The 26376-nt window shown below is 37.4% G+C and overlaps 1 protein-coding gene across 1 annotated transcript in view; it reads right to left on the reverse strand.

Moving 5' to 3' along the window:
- Positions 1-5155: 5155 nt before the first annotated feature.
- The window catches only part of LOC127874334 (valine--tRNA ligase-like), a 51963-nt gene continuing 30742 nt past the window's right edge, over positions 5156-26376 (reverse strand). The window contains exons 13-24 of the mRNA XM_052418580.1: positions 25207-25403; positions 20448-20518; positions 17871-17996; positions 17225-17329; positions 15345-15492; positions 11327-11454; positions 10512-10667; positions 9833-10039; positions 8757-8871; positions 8058-8230; positions 5971-6120; positions 5156-5648 (exon numbers count right to left, since the gene is read on the reverse strand). Of these exons, the coding sequence (XP_052274540.1) occupies positions 5580-5648; positions 5971-6120; positions 8058-8230; positions 8757-8871; positions 9833-10039; positions 10512-10667; positions 11327-11454; positions 15345-15492; positions 17225-17329; positions 17871-17996; positions 20448-20518; positions 25207-25403 (1645 nt within the window). The 3' untranslated portion in view covers positions 5156-5579. The remainder of the gene's footprint in view (positions 5649-5970; positions 6121-8057; positions 8231-8756; positions 8872-9832; positions 10040-10511; positions 10668-11326; positions 11455-15344; positions 15493-17224; positions 17330-17870; positions 17997-20447; positions 20519-25206; positions 25404-26376) is intronic.

The raw sequence follows: 26376 nt of genomic DNA on the forward strand, positions 1-26376 counted from the left end.
ATGGATGTAAAATTACTAATTTGAAATTAACGTTCTGATACACTTATTGAATCTGTTTCCCCAGGATATGCTGTTCTATTAATATTTACCTTTATCAACACGAACGCATTCATGCTAGGAGAATGTTATCAATGAAAATCAACGAGCAATCTCCTACGCAGTGGCGAATGCCAAGGGAAGTAACTGAAAAATCGAGTTATCTCAATCGGACTGGCTCGGTCTTTTACATAGGTCGCCATTGTGAAGATTTTTTTTATTGGTTATCAAACCTTGGACGCTGCTGTTCCAGCATCGTCAAAAATGGTTTGTCTTCTTAATCCCATGCTGGATAGACCGTTGCTAGCATGCGTGCCAGCGGTGGGGAACCTACGGAATCCGGATAGTGCCATCTATAATCTCGTCCTTCTTTCATCAATGGCGACACTAGACATACGAAGCGATACAAGATATTTTTCGCGACAGTCGCGGCGACGCACGATATTTTCGCGACAGTCTCGGCGACGCGCGATATATTTAACACGATATATCGCCCTTGTGTAGGTAGCCCTAAAGGCGATATATCGTGTTAAATATATCGTGCGTCGCCGCAACTGTCGCGAAAAATATAATGAGTCGCCACGACTGTCGAGAAAAATATCGTGCGTCGCCGCGACTGTCGCGAAAAATATCGTGTATCGCTTTGTGGGTCGTGTCTCGCGTTCAAAAGGGCGACACTAGACACACGAAGCGAAAACGATATTTTGCGCGATAAATTGGGCTACCTACACAAGCACGATACATCGTGTTAAATATATCGTGCGTCGCTTCGTGTGTCTAGTGTCGCCCTTGATGAAATAAGGGCGAGATTATAGATGGCACTATCCGGATTCCGTAGGTCCCTGACGAAAGATTGAGGTTGTGGAAGTCGCAAAACAGCTGTTTTCATCGCAGCTTAAAAGTATTATTTTGTTTCTCGTAGTCGTGGCAAAATATTTACACAAAGTCAGTGTTCACTGTTTTGCGTTGAAACATTATCGATGAAATATATTGAATTCAGAAACAATTATAGCCGGAGACTGTTTCATTGTGAAAACAAACATGCACGCCAATAACAGTTTTATTGAGTAACAAATATTATCGGAAATGATAGTTTAAATCAGAAATAAACATCATCGCCCTTTACAGTTTCGTTCAGAAACAAACAGTATCGCCGATGACAATCATGCATAGACGGAGCCCGGTAAATGCATATTCCATGAATTAGTTACCAAACGTTTTAAGCCCAAGTTTGACACCCTTCAGGCTGTCGACATTCACCATGTTCATTAAGTTCACAAAGTTTGACAAATATGGGGAATCGAACTTTTAGTCACGGAAGCTTGGTCTCTCAGAAACATTCTTCGCGGATTGAAGCATATTAAGAATCAAGCGCAATCGTGCACGACAAAATCTTTCAGAAACAAGAGACTCAATGGTCGATGCGATGCTTTAATCGGTATACTAATTTAAGAAGAGAACTTTGACTACCGACCATCCGTATTCCGGTCAACCTTTCAAATAACTAGCTGTTACTGGTAAGTTTTATATAAGTGGACCAAACGTGTTTATAGAGCCCGTTTATCGTTAAACGTTTTGTTGAACAATGTATTGTAAAATTGCGATACCCGATAAAAAATACCCGGTAGACAGTTTTTTAGAAAATCAATTTTGAGCCACGTTTATAAAACACTTTTTCAATTGGAATGATACCTCTCACACGTGATCCCTTATGACGAAAGAACCCTATGTAGGCCTTGCCAGTGTGACTCTAACTATGAAAGCGTACTGTGCGCTGGTGGGGGGAATTTGTCGATTAAGGTCTCAAAACAGTACAATTTATTGCATCCTTTGTAAGTGCGGATTAAATTGTATTTTCTTCTACTGCGAGAACGATGAAGACATATTTGATAAGAGTATGATTATTATGTTGCAACGTCAATCACATCAAAAGTATATGTTACGTTTCAGTAACCTGAGAAGATACTTTTTGTGTAAACGGACCGTTGGACAGAGCGGCAAAGAAGTTTAAGTCAATTTTGTTGTATGATCACAGTTAAGCATGAGGATTATACAACAGTATATACAACAAGAGGGCCATGATGGCCCTGTATAGCTCCACTGTTATTTAGGCAAAAAAAGCGTGCAATGCGCATGGGTTGAAATGTACTCAAGCATGTGACTTTCTCTTTCTATCCCTCGTCCCACTGGGCGCTTAAAGTGGGAAGGGTAAGCATTTTTATATATGACTTTGGCCCCAGGGGCATAATTTGAACAAACTTGGTAGAGAACTTTAAGATTTTAATACAAACCAAATTTGGTAGCCCTAGGCCCAATGGTTATGGACAGGAAGATTTTTAAAGTTTGCATAAAAGAGGCTTTATGTAAGCATATGTTCAGTTTTGTGACCCCCGGGGCAGGGTCAAATTTGAGCCCAGGGGAATAATTTGAGCAAATTTGGTAGAGAACTATAAGATGTCACTACATACCAAATTTAGTAGCACTAGGCTCTATAATTATGAACAAAAGATTTTTAAAGTTTGCACAAACTAGGCCTTATTTAAGCATATGTTCATTTTTGTGACCCCCGGGGCATGGTCAAATTTGACCCCAGGGACATAATTTGAAAAACTTGGTAGAGAACTTTAAGATTTTAATACATACCAAATTTGGTAGAAATAGGCCCAATGGTTATGGACAAGAATTTTTTTAAAGTTTGCACAAAATAGGCCCAATATAAGCATATGCTCAATTTTGTGACCCCTGGGCAACAGTCAAATTTGATCCCAGGGGCTAAATTTGAACAAACTTGGGAGAGGACTATTTGATGTCTCTACATACCAAATTTGGTAGCCCTATGCAATACATTTATGGACAGGAAGATTTTTAAAGTTTGCACAAAATAGGCCTTTTTTAAGTGTATGTTCATTTTTGTGACCCCCAGGGCAGGGTCAAATTTGACCCCAGGGGCATAATTTGAACAAACTAAGTAAAGAACTATTAGATGTCACTACATACCAAATTTGGTAGCCCTAGGCCCTACAGTTATGGACAGGAAGATTTTTAAAGTTTGCACAAAATGGGCTTTATATAAGCATATGTTCATTTTTGTGACCCCTGGGGCAGTGTCAAATTTGACCCCAGGGACATAATTTGAAAAAATTGGTAGAGGACTATTAGATGTCACTACATACCAAATTTGGTAGCCCTATGCCATACGGTTATGGACAATAAATTTTTTAAAGTTTGCACAAAATAGGCCTTATTTAAGAGTATGTTCATTTTTGTGACCCCCGGGGCAGGGTCAAATTTGACCCCAGGGGCATAATTTGAACAAACTAAGTAGAGAACTATTAGATGTCACTACATATCGAATTTGGTAGCCCTAGGCCTTATGGATATGGACAAGAGAATTTTTAAAGTTTGCACAAAATAGGCCTTATATAAGCATATGTTCATTTTTGTGACCCCCGGGGGGTCAAATTTGATCCCAGGGGCATAATTTGAACAAATTTTCGTAGAGGACTATTAGATGTCACTACATACCAAATGTGGTAGCACTAGGCCCTATAGTTATGGACAAGAAGTTTTTAAAGTTTGCACAAAATAGGCTTTATATAAGCATATGTTCAATTTATTGACCCCCGGGGCGGGGTCAAATTTGACCCCAGAGGCATAATTTGAACAAATTTGAAAGAGGTTCACCCCAAGAACATTTGTGAGAAGTTTTATCAGAATTGGACTTGTAGTTTAGGAGAAGACGTTTAAAGAAAAAGTTAACGCACGGACGCACGCACGACGGACACAGGACCATGACATAAGCCCCGCTGGCCTCTGGCCAGTGGAGCTAACAAAGTATGCTTTTAACAAAGATTAAGTTACCAATCAACCGGTAAAACCATTTGACCTAAAACATCTGCCGACAATGGTTTATTCAGACAAAAGACTCGGTCATTAATAGCCATGGTGGTATTCACAAAGCATCTTACTTAAAAGTATTTTCATAAACATGTTTGTGTATGTCAGAGATGTCCTAGAAAACCACAACGAACAGGTCCTGTATTCCCTTAAAATCCTTTAATCTTAGAATATAGAATATTTTTTAGAACCATTTTGTTCATATGAGTGCTCTTGATATTTGCCTACTTGATCTTAAATCTAATTTTTACTGTTTACCCATGAGTTTGCTATACCAGCCGTTAAGTTTGTTTCTGGAGTGGATCCCTATTCCTTATTGTCAAGTCTTCTTGTGAGAATGGGCAAGTAAATGCGTTACTCTGTGGCCAAATATCTTCTACCGAAAACACTGCGTTTTCAAGACAGCCAAACTACTTTGAGGCAATCTGGTGAAATATGTAAATTCTTTAAATTTAGAGTGGTTTGTGATGCTTAAAGAAAACAAGAGATGTGTTGTCAGAAACACAATGCCCCCTATTGCGCCGCTTTGAAGCCATATATTTGACCTTTCACCACTCAAAATGTGCAGCTCCATGAGATACACATGCATGCCAAATATCAAGCTGCTATCTTCAATAATACAAAAGTTATTGCAAAACTTTAACCAAGGTTAAAGTTTTGGGACACACAATGAATGAATGACAGACAGACAGACAGGCCAAAAACAATATGCCCCTGATCTTTCGATCCGGGGGCATAAAAAACACTATACTGCTGTGTTTTCACTTCTTTATTTGTATGCCCCCCTTCGAAGAAGAGGGGGTATATTGCTTGGCTCATGTCGGTCTGTCGGTATGTCGGTCGGTTCGTCCACCAGGTGGTTGTCAGACGATAACTCAAGAACGCTTGGGCCTAGGATCATAAAACTTCATAGGTACATTGATCATGACTCGCAGATGACCCCTATTGATTTTGAGGTCACTAGGTCAAAGGTCAAGGTCACCCGAAATAGTAAAATGGTTTTTGAATGATAACTCAAGAACGCATACGCCTAGGATCATGAAACTTCATGGGTAGATTGATCATGACTCGTTTTACAAATGTGTTGAGCTGATGACATAGACTGTGATGCACAGACACAAATTTCTACAGATACAGAATTGCGTGCACAATCATAACACAACAATGACTAATAAATTAAAGACATACGTAGCCCCATATACCACATTCAAAACACAAATCATTTCATACATGATTATATATTTATTTAGACGCATCTTACCGATCTTTGAGGGTGTAAATAAATAGTCGTGAACATTTTTCTGCAAAAATCATAAAAGTGATGTATTCAAACATATTCTTTCACAAGAAAACCTTACAATATGTTTATTCAAAATAATATCAATAATGTCAGTAAAATAACCTCATTCCAAAAACAACACATTTTCTTCACAATCAGACAGATATGGGTGGTCTCTACCAGCGTCAAAATTATTGTATTGATGACAAAATGTTCATGGCTGCAGTCTACTAACAACTCGAATGATACCGTATTGTATTGATGACAACATGCTCATGGCTGCAGCAAACTTACAACGTGAAAGTTATTGTATAGATGAAAACATGTTCATGGCTGCAGTCAACTTCTCTCTCTAACAACGTGAATGTTATTGTATAGATGACAACATATTCATGGCTGCAGTCAACTTCTCTATCTCTTCATTCAACTCAGCTTGCTTAAAAGACACAACAAACAACAACAATAAACAGAAGACACAATTATATGAGGCGCGCTCTGGTAAACTTTGATGTATTTTTTTATTTGTGTGTACAGTGTCGTCCTAGATTAGCCTGTGGAGTCAGCACAGGCTAACCAAGGGACGACACTTTCTGCAAAAACTGGATGTTAGTGTTCAAAAAACGTTTAAACAAAAAACTCTATAAATGCAGAAAGTGTCTTATAAACTTTCCAGACTCTTAAAAGTTAAGAACGAATTATGAACTTGTAAAATTTCTTTAATGGACATTTAGAAATCTTCGATGCTAAGTTAATCTCACCTTGGTATTGTTTTCCTGTTGGATGCCCTCTGGCACCTTGGTCAGGTAATCGTCTCGAGCCATCGAGTCCTGGATCTTCTTCAGTTGCCCCTGGAGACGGTCTTTCTTGCTCGTCAACTTGCCAATCTCATTCTGTATGTCAATGAAGTCCTGTGGGAGTGGAATTGGAAAAGTCAAGTTTAATGATATGGATGAAACATATAAATTGCATTTACTCTTTGCAGACACAACATCAATCTTAATTATGAAGTGAGATTCAAACTTTGCCAATACATCAATAAAAAATAAATAAAACAGGTTTACTATTTTGTAGATAAGACTCCCACCTCAATCATAAAAAGTGCTTTATTATTTGCAGACATAGTACCCACCTTAATCATGAGGTGTGTTTCATACTTGCTGACACAGTCTGTACAGCATCTGCCTTAATCACGAAGTGTGTTTCACACTTCGCAGACACAGTCTGTTTAGCACCCACCTTATTCATGAAGTGTGTTTCACACTTTGCAGACACAGTCTGTACAACACCCACCTTAATCATTAAGTGTGTTTCACACTTTTCAGACACAGTCTGTACAGCACCCACCTTAATCATTAAGTGTGTTTCACACTTTGCAGACAGTCTGTACAGCACCCACCTTAATCATGAAGTGTGTTTCACACTTTGCAGACACAGTCTGTAAAGCACCCACCTTTATCATGAAGTGTGTTTCACACTTTGCAGACACAGTCTGTACAGCACCCACCTTAATCATGAAGTGTGTTTCACACTTTGCAAACACAGTCTGTACAGCACCCACCTTAATAATGAAGTGTTTCACACTTTGCAGACACAGTCTGTACAGCACCCACCATAATCATGAAGTGTGTTTCACACTTTGCAGACACAGTCTGTACAGCACCCACCTTAATCATGAAGTGTGTTTCACACTTTGCAGACAGTCTGTACAGCACCCACCTTAATCTAGAAGTGTGTTTCACACTTTGCAGACACAGTCTGTACAGCACCCACCTTAATCATGAAGTGTGTTTCACACTTAGCAGACACAGTCTGTACAGCACCCACATTAATCATGAAGTATGCTTCAAACTTTGCAGACACAGTCTGTACAGCACCCACCTTAATCATGAAGCGTGTTTCACACTTTGCAAACACAGTCTGTACAGCACCCACCTTAATCATGAAGTGTGTTTCATACTTGCAGACAGAGTCTGTACAGCACCCACCTTAATCATGAAGTATGTTTCACACTTATCAGACACAGTCTGTACAGCACCTACCTTAATCATGAAGTGTGTTTCACACTTTGCAGACAGTCTGTACAGCACCCACCTTAATCATGAAGTGTGTTTTACACTTCGCAGACACAGTCTGTACAGCACCCACCTTGATCATGAAGTGTGTTTCACACTTTGCAGACAGTCTGTACAGCACCCACCTTAATCATAAAGTGTGTTTCACACTTTGCAGACACAGTCTGTACAGCACCCACCTTAATCATGAAGTGTGTTTCAAACTTTGCAGACACAGTCTGTACAGCACCCACCTTAATCATGAAGTGAGTTTCACACTTAGCAGACACAGTCTGTACAGCACCCACCTTAATCATGAAGTGTGTTTCACACTTAGCAGACACAGTCTGTACAGCACCTACCTTAATTATGAAGCGTGTTTCAAACTTTGCAGACACAGTCTGTACAGCACCCACCTTAATCATGAAGTGTGTTTCACACTTAGCAGACACAGTCTGTACAGCACCCACCTTAATCATGAAGTGTGTTTCACACTTAGCAGACACAGTCTGTACAGCACCCACCTTAATCATAAAGTGTGTTTCAAACTTAGCAGACACAGTCTGTACAGCACCCACCTTAATCATGAAGCGTGTTTCAAACTTTGCAGACACAGTCTGTACAGCACCCACCTTAATCATGAAGTGTGTTTCACACTTAGCAGACACAGTCTGTACAGCACCCACCTTAATCTTGAAGCGTGTTTTAAACCTTGCAGACATAGTCTGTACAGCAACCACCTTAATCATGAAGCGTGTTTCACACTTTGCAGACACAGTCTGTATAGCACCCACCTTAATCATGAAGTGTGTTTCACACTTTGCAGACACAGTCTGTACAGCACAGCCTGCCGGTGGCGTCTCCCCTGTGAGGACCCTAACGTCTGCGGCCAGAGTAATGACCTTGATGGTGTCTGTGTGTTTTTGCACTAGTTTCGCTGTCTCCTCGTCAGAACAGCGAATGAACACTGATGGGGATACAAACAGCCATTGCACATAAATATCTTAAGTATGGGTAATGTGTGAGGTAAAATTTTAAAATACCATGTGAAATAGAAATCCTAAAAGTGTGTGCAAAAGAAGCTTAAGGTTTACAAGTCCCTGACTTTTGTGTAAGCCTTATCACTGTACTATTACTATCAAGTTGTGGAAATTGATACCAAAAAGCACCAACATTTAAGATCAGTTAACATGGAAATTTTAAGACATTAGCACAATTATTACAATTAATTGTAAGCGTGTTTGCATACAAATAGTGTCCAAACATAAAGAGCAATTACGTCAGGTTTTGACTTGTACATAATCTTGGCAAAACGTTGAATTTTAACTATTTAACATAGAATCATCTCCATCCAGTTATGCACCATAACCAATATATAACCATATCAGCTTACCAAGAAGGTAATTAAAATTGTAACCATTATTAATTATACAGAAGTATAAACTGTACTTTATTTCTTTATTATAAAAGAAGATGACTTCACAGTAACTCACAGTCTGGCTTCATCTTATTGGTGATGTTGTAGTCCCCACGTACAGAGCGGACAGACTTTACTATGTTCTGCACAAAATCTACTTCCTGCTCAAGATCAGGATTGTGCCAGGTAAACTGAAAACAAGGTAAACAATCAAACTAGAAATACAACTACAACAAGAAATGTGTTTGTCAAAAACACAATGCCCCCTACTGCGCTGATTTTATTTATTTTTGTTTTTGATTATATCCCCTTGACAAAATATTACTTCCCTTGAAAAAATGATCTGTACCTGCCATATGATTAAATTTTTTTTTTATCTCCCTATAAAGCTTATTACTTCCTGTGGATTTGTTTTCTTGACATTTGACCTTGAAGGATGACCTTTCACAACTCAAAATGTGCAGCTCAATGAGATACACATACATGCCAAATATCAAGTTGCCATCTTCAATATTGCAAAAGTTATGGCCAATTTTAAAGTTTTTGGACGGACGGACAGACAGTTCAAATGCTATATGCCACCCTACCGGGGCCATAAAAACAGGGCTTAATTAATGTGTGTAGTGTCGTCCCAGTGTAAACTGCACAGGTTTCACGGGGACAACACTTTCAGCTTGTATTGATATTGTTTGTTTAAAGGAAGTTTTTTTAAAAAAGAAAATCCAGTTTTGGTCGGAAAGTGTCATCCCTGCTAAGCATGTGCGGATTGAACTGGCTAATCTGATAAAACACGCTACTGTATGATTTAAGCCCCGTTTCATCAGAGTGAGGTTTAAATACAATTTGTAAGTGTTAATCATGGTTTGAAATGTCTATACACATGTTTGTCATTTGTGTTTAATACGAGAGGAACAGTGTTGTTTTTTATCAAAGAAGTTAAAATTTCAACTGGTTACAGCTTAAAATCAAACATTCATTCATATAATGGAGGCTCAATACATTTGCAAATGAGATAAAACGGTTCAGTTTACGCATTAATCTTATTTGATAAATCTTTAAAAAAAAATCTTTGCATAAACTTAAATTCTAACAATATCACGTAAAATCAATACATTTTCCGTCAATTACAGCATGTTTATTAAAACTACTCACGTCTTTTGTTAATGGATACGGGGTCACGCAGATGCTGGGGGGTTCTGATGCAGATCTCCTTGGCAACCTCTGGAAGAGCTCTTCAGTCACAAATGGCATGAAAGGGTGCAGCAGACGCAGGCCTGTATCTAGACACGTGTACAGCACGTCTTGACACACTACCTTGGCCTTCTCGTCAGTTCCGTATATTGTCGGCTTGATGTTCTCCTGAACAAACAATGAGGGAGACAGTGAAGTACAAAGATGCTTATGAGATGCTTAAACATGTAAAATGGGAAATAACATGACAGAAATATTTCTCAATTTCCATCTTAGTAGAAACTTATGTAGATAACAATGAGATTGTTCTTTATGCTCAAGATTGATTTGTGTTGCTTAAAAATTTGAGATGACTTGAAAATTACAGGTGCAATTGAAAGCGTCAAACTAAAAGTTAATATTTTATATTAAATTCATTTTAGCAATATTCTGTCAAGACAAATAACAAAACGTTTCCATAAATAATCAAAGTTAAATATGATCAAAAGCATACAGGTATATTATGAAGACTTGACTGCAAATCATGGTGTCTCAACATCCACCATGAGAACATATCTTTTTATACAATGGCTGTGAACAATCACAGCAGTTAACAATGTTCTAATGGTAAATATGAACATAAACCAGTCGGTCTATTTACCAAGTACCAGTTGCAGAGTTCGTACAACCAGAAGTTGTAGAGTGCATTGGTTGCGAGTGGAAAATCGTAGTTCTCGAACCCTTCCTTGCACTTCTCTACGGCATATGACAGTCGACTGAGGATCCATAGTTCCATCTCATTTTCAGATCCAGTCAGCTGTAATTATTAACTAATAATAAACCTAGAGCCATAATCAATTCTTTTGCAATCTGAAACATCTTTTACGCATTTACATGAACAAGAACTTCTTGGACTGGGAGTCTGATCTTTGACAGACAAGCATATGTCACAAGTATGTCACTATGTCTACATCACTACTCCACCGTGTCTATGTCACATGATCTGCTAATGCTAAATTATTTTCAGTGAAGCCTTTAGACATCATAATGGTATGGGGTAACAATAAAACATAGTTTATACAAATAGATCCAACGACTAAACATGCAAGTGCCTGACATTTTCCCCACTGTCTCACATAAGATATGTTGCAAAGTAACATGCAAGTTATTATAATTTAAACAATTTACATGCACTGCCCCAGTGATAACAAGTGGTAGCATTGCCTATTTATGAGCAACACAATCCTACGAGTTTTAAGTTACTGTGATGAGTGGATATAGTGTCCGCCTAGCGACCAGAAGGTCAATGGTTCGATACCCAATGCCGGAGCTTTCTTTAGATATCCCCCATAGACACAAAGTACTGGTTCTAGGCCCAGGAAACAGATTTGAGAGAGCATTTGAAATAAGCCTAAGGCTTTCGATGCAATCAAGCTCAAATAAATAGGTTTAAAGGAACAGTCAAAGGATCAGTACCTGAGCAGATGGCTTTGGTTTGAAATCAGGGCCCAGGGCGATGAGCGCAAACCGTGTGGCATTCCAGAGCTTGTTGCAGAAGAACCGGTAACCCTGTACACGCAGCACGTTCAGATTGATGTCTCGACCTGCATCATACGTTTAACACTATCAATAAGGTGTAAACATATCAGTGTATCGCACAATATCGTTTTTTCAAAATTGTAAAATGAACGAAAGCTTAGTGGAACTATTGTAAGAGATCATAAGTTCTAATAAAAGGTCCTAGTTATAATTTCCATGTTCTAGTAATAAGTTTAGGGAAAAGGTTCTAGAAATGAGTATTTGAATTAGTTTTAGAAATAACTTCTAGTAAAACATTCTAGTAATAAGCAGACTTCTGATCATCTCTCCTTAAGTTTATGTATAGGCATTGCGCCCTTTACCATACAACATATACTTTCAATCTTTCCATAAAGGCACTAAAACAAAATGTTAATAAAAAGGAGAAAAGATCAGTTCACTCTTTCCCACTCAGAAGCTAAGTAACAAGAGCACCGCCTTGCGGGTGCAGACCGCTCATCTATTTTCTTTTTAAAGGTGAAGGGACTCTCATTTTCAATCACAAAGAAGGGAGGGGTGGAGTGAAGAGGGGTGTATAGTGTGGGGGCGTGGACATTTTTTACATTATCTTCCAAAAATGCGGGAAAAAATGCAAAAATGCATTCGGGGGGGGGGGGGGGGGGGGGGGGGGATGGGTCGGGGGGGGGGGGGGGTTCCTGGGTGCGATGGTTGGACGGTATTTCAAACATAAAATAATAAAAATAAATATTTGTGTTTTTTAACCGTTTAAAAAAAAAACAACTTGGGGGTGTGGGGTGGGGTGGGGGGTATAGTATAGTGTGAGGGTGTGGTGGTCATTTGTGAGTTGATCTTAAAAAAAAAAAAAATAAAATAAAAAAAAAAAAATAGGAGGAGGGGGGATGATTCGGGGGGGGGGGGGGGGGGGGGGTGGAGTCTATTGTGGTATGTCAGGTAAGAGTAGTTTTGTCAAAGTATCAATCAAATCTAATCATAAATAAAGAAGTTATGGCATTTTTAGCAAAATTTAATAATTTGACCTTGAAAGTCAAGGTCATTCAAAGGTCAAGGTAAAATTCAACTTGCCAGGTACAGTAACCTCATGATAGCATGAAAGTATTTGAAGTTTGAAAGCAATAGCCTTGATACTTTAGAAGTAAAGTGGATTGAAACACAAAATTAAACCATATATTCAAAGTTACTAAGTCAAAAAAGGGCCATAATTCCGTAAAAATGACAACCAGAGTTATGCAACTTGTCCTTTTACTGTACCCTTATAATAGTTTGCGAGTGTTCCAAGTATGAAAGCAATATCTATGATACTTTAGGGGTAAAGTGGACCAAAACACAAAACTTAACAAATTTTTCAATTTTCTAAGTATAAAGGGCCCATAATTCCGTCCAAATGCCAGTCAGAGTTACATAACTTTGCCTGCACAGTCCCCTTATGATAGTTAATAAGTGTTGCAAGTATGAAAGCAATAGCTTTGATACTGTAGGAATAAAGTGGACCTAAACACAAAACTTAACCAAATTTTCAATTTTCTAAGTATAAAAAGGGCACATAATTCTGTCAAAATGCCAGTCAGAGTTACATAACTTTGCCTGCACAGTCCCCTTATGATAGTTAGTAAGTGTTGCAAGTATGAAAGAAAAAGCTTTGATACTTAAGGAACAAGGGCTGTTTGTAAAACATGCATGCCCCCCATATGGGCTGTCCGTTGTAGTGGCAGCCATTGTGTAAATACAATTTTTGTCACTGTGACCTTGACCTTTGACCTAGTGACCTGAAAATCAATAGGGGTCATCTGCGTGTCACGATCAATGTACCTATGAAGTGTTATGATCCTAGGCAAAAGCGTTCTTGAGTTATCATCCGAAAATCATTTTACTATTTCGGGTCACCGTGACCTTGACCTTTGACCTTGTGACCTCAAAATCAATAGGGGTCATCTGCAAGTCATGATCAATCTACCTATGAAGTTTCATGATCCTAGGCGTATGCGTTCTTGAGTTATCATCCGAAAATCATTTTACTATTTCGGGTCACCGTGACCTTGACCTTTGACCTAGTGACCTCAAAATCAATAGGGGTCATCTGCGAGTCATGATCAATCTACCCATGAAGTTTCATGATCCTAGGCGTATGCGTCTTGAGTTATCATCCGGAAACCATTTTACTATTTCGGGTCACCGTGACCTTGACTTTTGACCAAGTGACCTCAAAATCAATAGGGGTCATCTGCAAGTCATGATCAATCTACCCATGAAGTTTCATGATCCTAGGCGTATGCGTTCTTGAGTTATCATTCAAAAACCATTTTACTATTTCTGGTCACCGTGACCTTGACCTTTGACCTAGTGACCACAAAATCAATAGGGGTCATCTGCTAGTCATGATCAATGTACCTATGAAGTTTCATGATCCTAGGCCCAAGCGTTCTTGAGTTATCGTCTGACAACCACCTGGTGGACGGACCGACAGACCGACCGACATGAGCAAAGCAATATACCCCCTCTTCTTCGAAGGGGGGCATAATAAAATGGACCTAAACACAAAACTTAACCAAAATTTTCAATTTTCTAAGTATAAAAAGGGCACATAATTCTGTCAAAATGCACGCCAGAGTTATCTAACTTTGCCTGCGCAGTCCCCTCATGATAGTAAGTAAGTGCACCAAGTTTGAATGCAATAGCATTGATACTTTCTGAGAAAAGTGGACCTAAACGCAAAACTTAACCGGACGCCGACGCCAAGGTGATGACAATAGCTCATATTTTTTTTTCAAAAAATAGATGAGCTAAAAATGGCTATGTGCAAAGAGCATAAAGCCAGAACATATGTCTGTTCATGTTTAATGATTTTTGCTGCTCATCAGTATCTAAGGGTTGGAAATAAAGCCTTTAAAACTTGAATCTTGTAAGAAAAGTCTTAAATTAAATATAACTTTCTAAGGGACTACAAGTGCGTGAAAATACGTATCTAAGAGGGAAAGGGTTAAAAGTGCCCATGAGAATTGCTATAACAATATTTATTGTTGGGTCACAACATACATTTTACTGCTTACTAGTATTATCAATTGATATGCATGCATACACTTTTTTTTTTACAGCATATCGACACGATAATCATCAGTTATTTGCCATGTGACATGTAGTGTATCTGTGAGTGCAACAATATATATACTGCAACACGGCTGACTCGCGGTACTTCAGCAATATTCACTTGCGTTTAGAAACCATCTTCATATATCTGATAAATGATTCAAAGGACAATTATACTTAACTTTATTGCACAAATGCCTTTTTATGACAAAAATCCTTCAAAATTAACTGCCGTAGAAAAAAATCCAACACCACTGTCGGCGATTATTGTTTATTTCTTTTCCAGGTAGATTCGCGGTAAATATGTTAAACAGCACCAATATCAAATTTAACATGAATAATCAAAGCTCTGACATATCATTCAAAGTAACAATCAATAACGTCTATAACAATTTAAATATATGGAATTTAAGATATCAAATAAAATAAATAGCAAAGTTATTTTCATGCACTGTCGTATTTTTTCGTTACGACAATTAACTGAACTATACAAAGCCAAATATAGTTAAAGTCTGAGTTTTACGACATTCAATTACCAAAATTTGATTCCAACCTGTAGCGAGAGATATTATCTTTCAGATTTGACAAGTAGGTCACGCAGGTTTGTTTATAAACAAAATCTAGACGGCGCTAATAAAATACCGCGAGTCAACCCGACCCGTGAGTTAACCGGGTTTGAGTATACTGTCTACCATCATCATCCTTATTACTAGAATACTGCTCTGATGACAAGGCTTTGAGTGAGCATTGTAAAACAACTTTAATGTGGATTACTGCTAGTATACACGTACCTTGTGATAGGCAAAGAGGGCTAATTGTGAGGCAATGTAACCTATCCTAACCACTAGTATACCTTGTGAGGTGTATGCAATCAGAGCAAATCGTAGAGCGTCTGTGCCACACTCTGGTATCCCATTCGGGTAGTCCTGTTTCTGACCCTCCCTCGCTGTCTTGTACTCCTTCTCATCCAGGTTCCCCTCCTCGAGACGTTTGTGGAGATCCTGTAAATACAGGAAGATTGTTTTTTTTTTATTGATTGCTTTGTGTTTTACATACCTAACATTTCAACTCGGAATGATCGGCAGACCTAAGCAGTTAGCAAGAAACAAATGCACATTCTCATGGCAATAACATTAAATACAATTGAGTAACATCTTCATAAACCAAACGCCTGAAAACTAAAAGATTGACCTATCCTGACATAGTCTGCTTTGAAAAGTTTGGCTTTATACGAAACATTTGTCTAGATGTATACAACTATTCATGCATGGACACTAACAATCATAAATACTAAAATTCCCTCAACCCTTTCCAACTCAGAGGCAAAGTGGGTGGCTAACAGCACCAAACCAGAACAGCCTGCAAGTAATGCACAGTCTGTTCAGGTTTTATGCTGTTTGATGCTCATCAGTATCTGAGGGTTGAAAATAAAACCTTTAAAACTTGAATATAGTAAAAAAGGTCTTAAACAAGAGATGTGTTCATCAGAAACACAATGCCCCCTACTGCGCCGCTTTGAAATAAAATTTCTTTTTATCAGGGGGGGGGGGGGGGGTCTGTAGACAGTCAAAAATGACCAAGTCAAACATCACTGACAACCAAGGCCTGAGGTTTATCAAAGAGATCATAGCCAGAGTTCATCATGTATCTATGGACATTAGTCCACAGGTATGTAATGAATCCTACCATTCACAAATTAGTACAGGAAAGAAATGATAATTATGTCATTTAAACCAGAAATGTGTTTGTCGGAAACACTATGTCCCCTTCTGCGCCGCTTTGATTTTTTTTTTACCTTTGACCTTGAAGGATGACCTTGACCTTTCACCACTCAAAATGTGCAGCTCTATGAGATACACATGCATGCCAAATATGAAATTGCTATCTTCAATATTGCAAAAGTTATGACAAATGTTAAAGTTTGCCCAAACAAACCAACCAACAGACAGGGCAAAAACAATATGTCCCCCACTATAGTGGTGGGGGACATAAAAACTCTTTGACAAATCAATCATTTTAGTTATAAATAATCAAAATAAAATATCTGTACAGTAACTGTGAAACGAACTTAAATTCTTGGTAAGGAAATATATAATCTGAAATTTATAATTATATAAATTACTTTCCTTGAAAATAATTGTCTCTAACAAATCTCTATTTTTAGTAGCAAATAATTAAAAGCCACTACCGTGACTGTAGATTCACCATTCAAAATGTGCAGCTCCATGAGATACACATGCATGCCAAATATCAAGTTGCTATGTTCAATATTGAATAATTATCTCCCTTTAAAGCTTATTACTTCCCTTGGATTTGTATATTTGACCTTAGACCTTAACCTTTTACCATGATGTGTTTGTCAGAAACACAATGCCGCCTACTGCACCGCTTTGATTTATTTAACAAAAATATATACGTGGGCTTGCAGATAACTATGTCCATTTAAAGCTTATTACTTCCCTTGGATTTGTTTCTTCGACCCCGTGACCTAGTTTATGAGCCAGCATGACCCATATTCAAACTTGACCTAGATATTGTCTAGATACAACTTCTGACCAAGTTTCGTAAAGATCGGATGAAAACTATTTGAATTAGAGAGCGGACACGAAAAGTCAAACAGACTGACAGACAGACTGACGGACAGTGCGAAAACTATAAAAATATATAACTTTTTAAGGGAATACAAATGCGTGAAAATATGGATCTAAGTGGTAAAGAGATAACCCAACCCACCTCCAGTGTGATGCCTTGGATTACGTCCAGTGGATCCACTACGTTGCCCAGTGACTTGCTCATCTTCCGCCCGTGGGCGTCACGGATCATGGCGTGCAAGAATACCTGCAAGTGAAAAGTAATTAGAAGCTACGTTTAAGGAATGTCTTATCTCTCTATGGGGTATTCCATTCTGTGTAGTGGCCCACCTATTTTCCTTCTCTGCCTTCCTTTTTTTCTATGCTTACTGAGCAATGGTATAGTGGTGGACTGTTTCGATCTCATTAGTGTAATGCTCTGAGGTGGTAAATGTCAAATGAACGTTTACCGCAAACAGAAATTGTTGTTGTTATTCGGCGGGTGGGGGGATCACAAAAAGATTAATCTTAGCCTTTAAAACAGGTGTAAGCTAAATTTGGAGTTATTTACTTATTTAAAATGTAATTATTACAAAATTCTCGTTGGGACTTTGCATTGCATTTTTTAATTTTGCATCAAAATAAACATTGTTTGAAAATTTATTGCAATCTACGTCATGTTTATTATGTACACTTCATTCTCCAGTATGTCTTTTCCAGAAAAAAATCTCATATACTAGTCTTCAAGATGTTTTCAATCATTTATGTTTGTAAACTTTCTTGAATATGTTTCTGCCTATATCATTTACCTCCGTGAAAGGCAGTTTCCCCATCAGTGTACGCCCAAACATCACCATCCTTGCCACCCAGAAGAACAGGATGTCGTGTCCAGTCTCCAGCAGGGTGCCCGGGTAGAACTTCTCAAGATCAGGAGTCTACACATCCAGAAGGAAAAATACAAGTAATGAAATGAAGGGTTCAAAATTGTCATTTTGGACAATATTACCAATATTTGAGTCTGGTTCTGGGAAAATGGGGCTTAATGCATGTGCACTAAGTTTCATTCCAGATTAGCCTGTGCAGTTTGCATTTTCTGCTGATTTTTTTCTTTAAAGGAAGTCTTTTGTAAACAAAAATAAGGACTTAGCTGAAAGTGTCATCCCTCTTTCAACTGTGCAAACTAGGACGACACTTTACGAACAAGCAAAAAAGCTCTATTTCCCAGAGCTTCGCTCAATTATTGATATAGGAAGGATTAAAAACTATCTGAACATTTTGGCCATTGTTTCTATCATTTGGTCTGTCTTACTTAACATACAGAGGCTAACAGGAGTTGGCTCAGAAAACAAAGGAGCCCATTACAACTTAAAGAGGTCATAGGCTGGTTGGTGCCAGGTAATTTACGTCTCCGACACAGAGCTAAGGACTGTAAACTGTGTGATAATATAACAGAATCAGAGCAAGATTGCTGAAGATATGACAATGAACTCTGACATGGACTTAATGTGTGCCATGAAAAACATATTAAACTGAAACACGTGCATGTAGAGACTCAAAATATTCCAAATGTGCACAAGCATGACAAGCTTTTTCACTTTTAATATCATTTTTAATGCAGTCATGAATATTCATAAATGAGAAAAACAACACATGATATAAACATGAATAAAATCTTAACATACCATTATTATACTAGTATTGGACATTCATGTAAAGCATTATGAGGCATATAACAGAGCTCCAGATAAGGTTTTGTGAAATTCTTAACGTTACTACCAGATTTTCAAAAATAATTGTTAACTCTCAAATTTTCTTCTTAAAGTTACTACTAAGTTTTGGAAAATAATTCTTAACTTTTCTAAATGACATAAAAATAAATAATAATGGTTATTTTCATGCAAACAAAGGCTGTTTGTATAACATGCATGCCCCCCATATGGGCTGTCAGTTGTAGTGGCAGCCATTGTGTGAATATTTTATTTGTCACTGTGACCTTGACCTTTGACCTAGTGACCTGAAAATCAATAGGGGTCATCTGCCAGTCATGATCAATGTACCTATAAAGTTTAATGATCCTAGGCCTAATTATCCTTGAGTTATCATCAGGAAACCATTTTACTGTTTTGAGTCACTGTGACCTTGACCTTTGACCTAGTGACCTGAAAATTAATACAGGTCATCTGCCAGTCATGATCAATGTACCAATGAAGTTTCATGATCCTAGGCGTAAGCACTCTTGAGTTATCTTCCGGAAACCATTTTACTATATCGAGTCACTGTGACCTTGACCTTTGACCTAGTGACCTGAAAATCAATAGGGGTCATCTGCCAGTCATGATCAATGTACGTATGAAGTTTCATGATCCTAGGCGTAAGCATTCTTGAGTTATCATCCGGAAATCATTTTACTATTTCGAGTCACTGTGACCTTGACCTTTGACCTGAAAATCAATAGGGGTCATCTGCCAGTCATGATCAATGTACCTATGAAGGCCTAAGCGTTCTTGAGTATTATCCGGAAACCATCTGGTGGAAGGACGGACCGACCGACATGTGAAAAACAATATACCCCCTCTTCCTCAAAGGGGGGCATAAAAATCAAAATAAACATACAAGCAACTTTATTTATATGAGTTCAACAGTGTCTATTCAGTATTTACATAATACAAGTTTATTTTTCAAATACCTTCATATGCCCAAACTGTGCCTAGATTGCATGCCTCGATGAATTTTTACATATTTCACAATTAAAATGGGTCTCCCCTTCAATCTTTTCAACAATTAGCCAAGGGAATTGTCCCTTTCACTCGTTCAATGTTTTTTTTTGTTAAAGTTTGGACCCGTCGTGTCGCGTTTTTTAGCTTTTCCGACTGTGTTGGCAACTGAACATACAACATTGTATAAGATCATTTCTATAATGTCTTTCTTAACATTCAACTTCGGCTCATTTGCGTACAATATGCTTTTGCACGCGTTGCAGTTTTTTAGGACGCTCTCTGGGCGCCGCCATTGTTTTTTGACAGATAGACTGTACACGCCGCTTTTATTTGAAAAAATGCGCTTTGTTAAACAAACCTGATAACCATTCTATATAAGCTCCGAAAAGACCTTTAATACGCAAAAAGAACTCAATAAAAATTAATACGAACCGATGTTAAAATAATATTCGTATCCTGATTTTGTCATTCTTAATAATACAAGATTTTAAAATAAATACGAAACGGACTTGGAAATAATTCATAATTACGAAAATGCGACCCTTATCTGGAGCTCTGATATAAAATATCAAGAAATAAATAGATTCAAACTATAGACTAGATATGTTTTCTGTAAAGATCTACATGCCTTATAATCGTATAGTACAAATAATATATCTCCACACACACCTTGTTTGGCCAACCTAATACTGAGCATGGAAACAACGCTGACGAGAACCATGTATCCAGCACATCTGGGTCTGAAATGAAGTCAAAAGAAATAAAAGACAGACAGTTTCATGTCAAATCACATGAGGTACTTATACAGCTTCCAATTTTCTTAAATTATGTGAATTAAAATAATTGTTTAAGTCTTTCTTTTCTTGGCCATCGTGACACAGGTAAAATGTGTATGTTTATGAAAATCATCAGATTGATAGGTTATAATAAAATTAAAAAAAAAAACATTTCAATTATTATCAAACTTTTCTGGACTGCATGTTACCTGGATAGTCAGACATATGAATGTACTCTGTATTTAGCTAAAGACAAAGAAGAAACAGAAGGATAGTCAGACATATGAATGTACTCTGTATTTAGCTATAGACAAAAAAGAAACAGAAGGATAGTCAGACATATGAATGTACTCTGTATTTAGCTAGAGACAGAGAAGAAACAGAAGGATAGTCAGACATATGAATGTACTTTGTCTTTAGCTATAGACAGAGAAGAAACAGAAGGATAGTCAGATATATGAATGTCCTATGTATTTAGCTAGAGACAGAGAAGAAACAGAAGGATAGTCAGACATATGAATGTACTCTGTATTTAGCTATAGACAGAGAAGAAACAGAAGGATAGTCAGACATATGAATGTACTCTGTATTTAGCTATAGACAGTTAAGAAACAGAAGGATAGTCAGACATATGAATGTACTCTGTATTTAGCTAGAGACAGAGAAGAAACAGAAGGATAGTCAGACATATGTATGTACTCTGTATTTAGCTATAGACAGAGAAGAAAGAGAAGGATAGTCAGACATATGTATGTACTCTGTATTTAGCTAGAGACAGAGAAGGAACAGAAGGATAGCCAGACATATGAATGTACTCTGTATTTAGCTATAGACTGAGAAGAAACAGAAGGATAGTCAGACATATGACTGTACTCTGTATTTAGCTATAGACAGAGAAGAAACTGAAGCATAGTCAGACATATGTATGTACTCTGTATTCAGCTAGAGACAGGAAGAAACAGAAGGATAGTCAGACATATGAATGTACTCTGTATTTAGCTATAGACAGAGAAGAAAAAGAAGGAAAGTCAGACATATGAATGTACTCTGTATTTAGCTAGAGACAGAGAAGAAACAGAAGGATAGTCAGACATATGTATGTACTCTGTATTTAGCTATAGACAGAGAAGAAACAGAAGGATAGTCAGACATATGTATGTACTCTGTATTCAGCTAGAGACAGGAAGAAACAGAAGGATAGTCAGACATATGAATGTACTCTGTATTTAGCTATAGACAGAGAAGAAACAGAAGGATAGTCAGACATATGAATGTACTCTGTATTTAGCTAGAGACAGAGAAGAAACAGAAGGATAGTCAGACATATGTATGTACATGTACTCTGAATTTAGCTATAGACAGAGAAGAAACAGAAGGATAGTCAGACATATGAATGTACTCTGTTTTTAGCTATAGACAGAGAAGAAACAGAATGATTGTCAGACATATGAATGTACTCTGTATTTAGCTAGAGACAGAGAAGAAACAGAAGGATAGTCAGACATATGTATGTACTCTGTATTTATGTATTTAGCTATAGACACAGAAGAAACAGAATACTTGTCAGACATATGAATGCACTCTGTATTTACCTAGAGACAGAGAAGAAACAGAAGGATAGTCAGACATATGTATGTACTCTGTATTTAGCTAGAGACAGAGAAGAAACAGAAGGATAGTCAGACATATGAATGTACTCTGTATTTAGCTATAGACAGAGAAGAAACAGAAGGATAGTCAGACATATGTATGTACTCTGTATTTAGCTATAGACAGAGAAGAAACAGAAGGATAGTCAGATATATGAATGTACTCTGTATTTAGCTAGAGACAGGAAGAAACAGAAGGATAGGCAGACATATGTATGTACTCTGTATTGAGCTAGAGACAGGAAGAAACAGAAGGATAGTCAGACATATGAATGTACTCTGTATTTAGCTAGAGACAGAGAAGAAACAGAAGGATAGTCAGACATATGAATGTCCTCTGTATTTAGCTATAGACAGAGAAGAAACAGAAGGATAGTCAGACATATGAATGTACTCTGTATTTAGCTAGAGACAGAGAAGAAACAGAAGGATAGTCAGACATATGTATGTACTCTGAATTTAGCTATAGACAGAGAAGAAACAGAAGGATAGTCAGACATATGTATGTACTCTGTATTTAGCTAGAGACAGAGAAGAAACAGAAGGATAGTCAGACATATGAATGTACTCTGTATTTAGCTAGAGACAGAGAAGAAACAGAATGTTTGTCAGACATATGAATGTACTCTGTATTAAGCTGTAGACAGAGAAGAAACAGAAGGATAGTCAGACATATGTATGTACTCTGTATTTAGCTAGAGACAGAGAAGACATAAAAGGGTAGTCTGACATATGTAGTGTTTTTCCCAGGAGGGCAAAGGGGCATGGTGCATTACTTTGAAATAGGGCATTTTAGTGCGCAGTTTAGGCAAAAAAGGGCAAAAACGTTAACTTTCGTGAATACCTGAATTAGGGAGAAACATGTAATCACATCAGAGGCAGTTGTGGAAAAAAAATAAATATAAACAAGCACATTTAATGGTAATTGATGGATTTAACTTACTTTGATTTATATTAATATATTTACCTTGCAATGTACATTTAAGTTCCATGCTATTTCAATACACTGTACAGCACGACAAACATAATAAAGCAATATATGCATATGAATCTGATTATACACAGATGCACTAACATATAAATAAAACCATGTTTGTCTTATCCCAATTTCTAACGATAATCTTGTAAGATGTTTAACTTGCGAGTAAATTGATGGCTAACAATATGCAAACACTCCTTTCTGTGACATACATCCACTGAGTAGATGACAAATAAATATGTTGTTGCTATCTTAAACAGTTTTATGCATCGTTGATTATCACAGACAGGGGACAAAAATTCCACTCATCCGCTCGTATTGACGAGTGAAATCTTGAAAGGACGAGTGAATTTCCCTAAAGCTCTCGTCCTACAGGACGAGTGAAAAAAAACTGATGTTAAAATATGTATTTTCTGACCAGTAAGACTCTTTTTCATTAGATAAAATCATTTCTTAAAGCATATCTATTCCGAAAGTAGAACGATAATGAACCAGAAATCGTAATTGAAAATTTCATACAGCAGGTGCGCGTTGTTATGCGAGACTGTGTCCCGAGTAAATATTGGCTTTTTGGTGTAAACTTTGCGCGTCCATGTTGACAGGAAACCATCTGACTTCATTCACTGTAAGTATTGATTTTTTTAAAGAATTATTTTACTGCGAAGTACGGTTTTAAACCAGTCTGAATTTCATCTGAAAAATGTCTGACATACGAGCGTTCTTTAAAGGGGGCACAAGCGATGTTCAACCATCCGAAATGGAAAGCACGCAAGCATTAGAAAAAGGAAAAAACAAATTTGTCTTCATTTATTTATTTTGTGTTCCTCATAAATAAAGTAAGTTAACATTTCTTCTGTGATCAGCTGGCATGAATAACTAAGTAAGCAGCATTTTAGCAGTGATATAGGAAACATTGTTAGTCATATCAGTCCTTTGCAATCTTTCTTTCACACATATTTGAAGGACAAGTGCATGTGTTTGCAGGACGAGTGAAAATTTTAATGCACTTGTCCTGCAGGACGAGTGCAATTTATAAATATTTTTGTCCCCTGACAGACATTTCATGAATTCCTTCTAAATGTATGATCTCCATCGTTAATTCGATCGTTAACGACGTTATTTGCCATTTTTGCCAATCACAATATAATTCTGTATGTCCGCCATCTTGTTAAAATAATGTAAGCAACAGGTGCGCATAGCAAAGTAAAATTGTACAATACGTCCGCCTAATATGCGATTCGCATTTTGTTAAATTAGTACAAGTCTCAGTAATTATTTCAAAAATTAATTATCTTAAAGACAATAACAATAAAGAATTAATTTGTTTGTGTTTTTAAATGTAAATATGCTTAGAAATATATGTTTTGATATAACTGAATTATGCATGAAATGCACAATTTCCACGAGGACAACATCTTGTTTTTTATCAAAAGTCTCCGAAGTAACAGTCCACAACTTTATCGTGGTGGAGAACACATCACTGACCGATAAGTGCGCTTGGTATAACATAGCCTCTGACATTATCAATTGATATTGACACGGGGTTATTCACGCATGACTTAATCACAACCCCGCGAATCTTCGCTGCCTTGGGGCCATAATCTGATACTAGTCGGCTTAGAAGTTTGGTCAAGGGGAAATTAAGATGTTATCAATAAGGGCGGAATACAGCAGGTGCTCATGAAAGGGCAGGGTGGCGGCCTTTGGAAAGGCTGGTGTGGCGCTAAATGGCCTTGAAAGGGGTAGTGTGGTGCTACAAAAAAAAGGGCATGGCGCCGCGCCACACTAAAACGGCCTGGGAAAAACACTACATATGTATGTAGATTGCATTTAGCTATTGACTGAGAAGAAACAGAAGGGAAACCATAAGTATCAATGTACACAGTTTTTAGTTATTAACTGGACAGGTACAAAACTTTAATAAGAAAAAAAGGTAAACATGCATTCAAACAGGACCGAAAAAAAACTTGATATTTTACAAAGATATAACATTATATGACAAAACCTAGAACATTGCTAAAAACCTTGACGAAGAGTGATCTTTTCTTTCGGAACCTTAAACTTCTTTGCAGCTTTTTCTTTAGCCTCTTCTTCATTCTTGCCAACGATCCAGTACTCCCCGTCAATATCAGACCCCTGTGGAACGCTCGGGTCATCCACAGTAACAAAGTATGCTGGGATACGATGACCCCACCACAGCTGTCGGGATATACACCAGTCTCTGGAAACAGAGAATTTATTGGAATGAAATAATAAAACAAGAAACCGTCAGAAACAGGTGATGCTCCCCAAAGTTTTTTTTGTCCCAATATCGCACTATATATTCAGATAAAAGGAAACGTCTTGAGGGCACAGTAGTTGGAGGGCACAATAATTTTTTTATAAAAAATTTCAAAGGGCCATAACTCTGGGAAAAATCATCCGACCAGAACCCGCTGATAATATGCATATCTCCTCTTGGTAGTGAAGCTTTCCATAAAGTTTCATTGAATTCCGGTCATTAGTTGCTGAGAAATAGCCCGGACAAAAATTGTGTACGGACGGACACAAGGACGGACAGACGAAGCGGCGACTTTATGCTCCCCCCAAAATAAATTTTGGGGGAGCATAATAAAATAACAAAATCGGAAGGGGTGCTCAATTATAGATTTTAAGTGTTGTAAATATAGATTATAAGGGTTACTCAACAGTCAGTTTTTTAGTCACATAAATACTCAAAATCAACAAATATTTCGCAAAATATTTCATCAAATAAAGTTGACCCATAAAAAATCAGTGTTTCTTATAGCCAAGATTTCAAAGCTAGATGTGGTATGGTAACATAGATTTTACAAATAGAAATTGTTGGTTTTTATTTTCTGTGCCACAATATTTTCCATGTGAATATCAGCCACAATATCCGAACATTTACGAGAAAACGTAACATTGGCTTCAGGCAGCCTTGGAAGGACAACGTATTTATGAGAACAACATCATTCCTCCAACTCTGCCTGAAGCTAATCTCATGTTTGCTCATAAATATTCGGATATTGTGGCAGAAAATAAAAATAAAAAAAATCATTTTGTATTGCATTAAATCTATGTTACTGTACCGCATCTAGATTTGAAATTGTGCTTATTGCTAGAAGGAACACTGACTTACATGTAAACTTTATATTTCGATATATTTTACGAAATAATTGTTGATTTTAAGT

The sequence above is a fragment of the Dreissena polymorpha genome, chromosome 3 (genome assembly GCF_020536995.1).
Source record: "Dreissena polymorpha isolate Duluth1 chromosome 3, UMN_Dpol_1.0, whole genome shotgun sequence".
Taxonomy (NCBI): Eukaryota; Metazoa; Mollusca; class Bivalvia; order Myida; family Dreissenidae; genus Dreissena; species Dreissena polymorpha.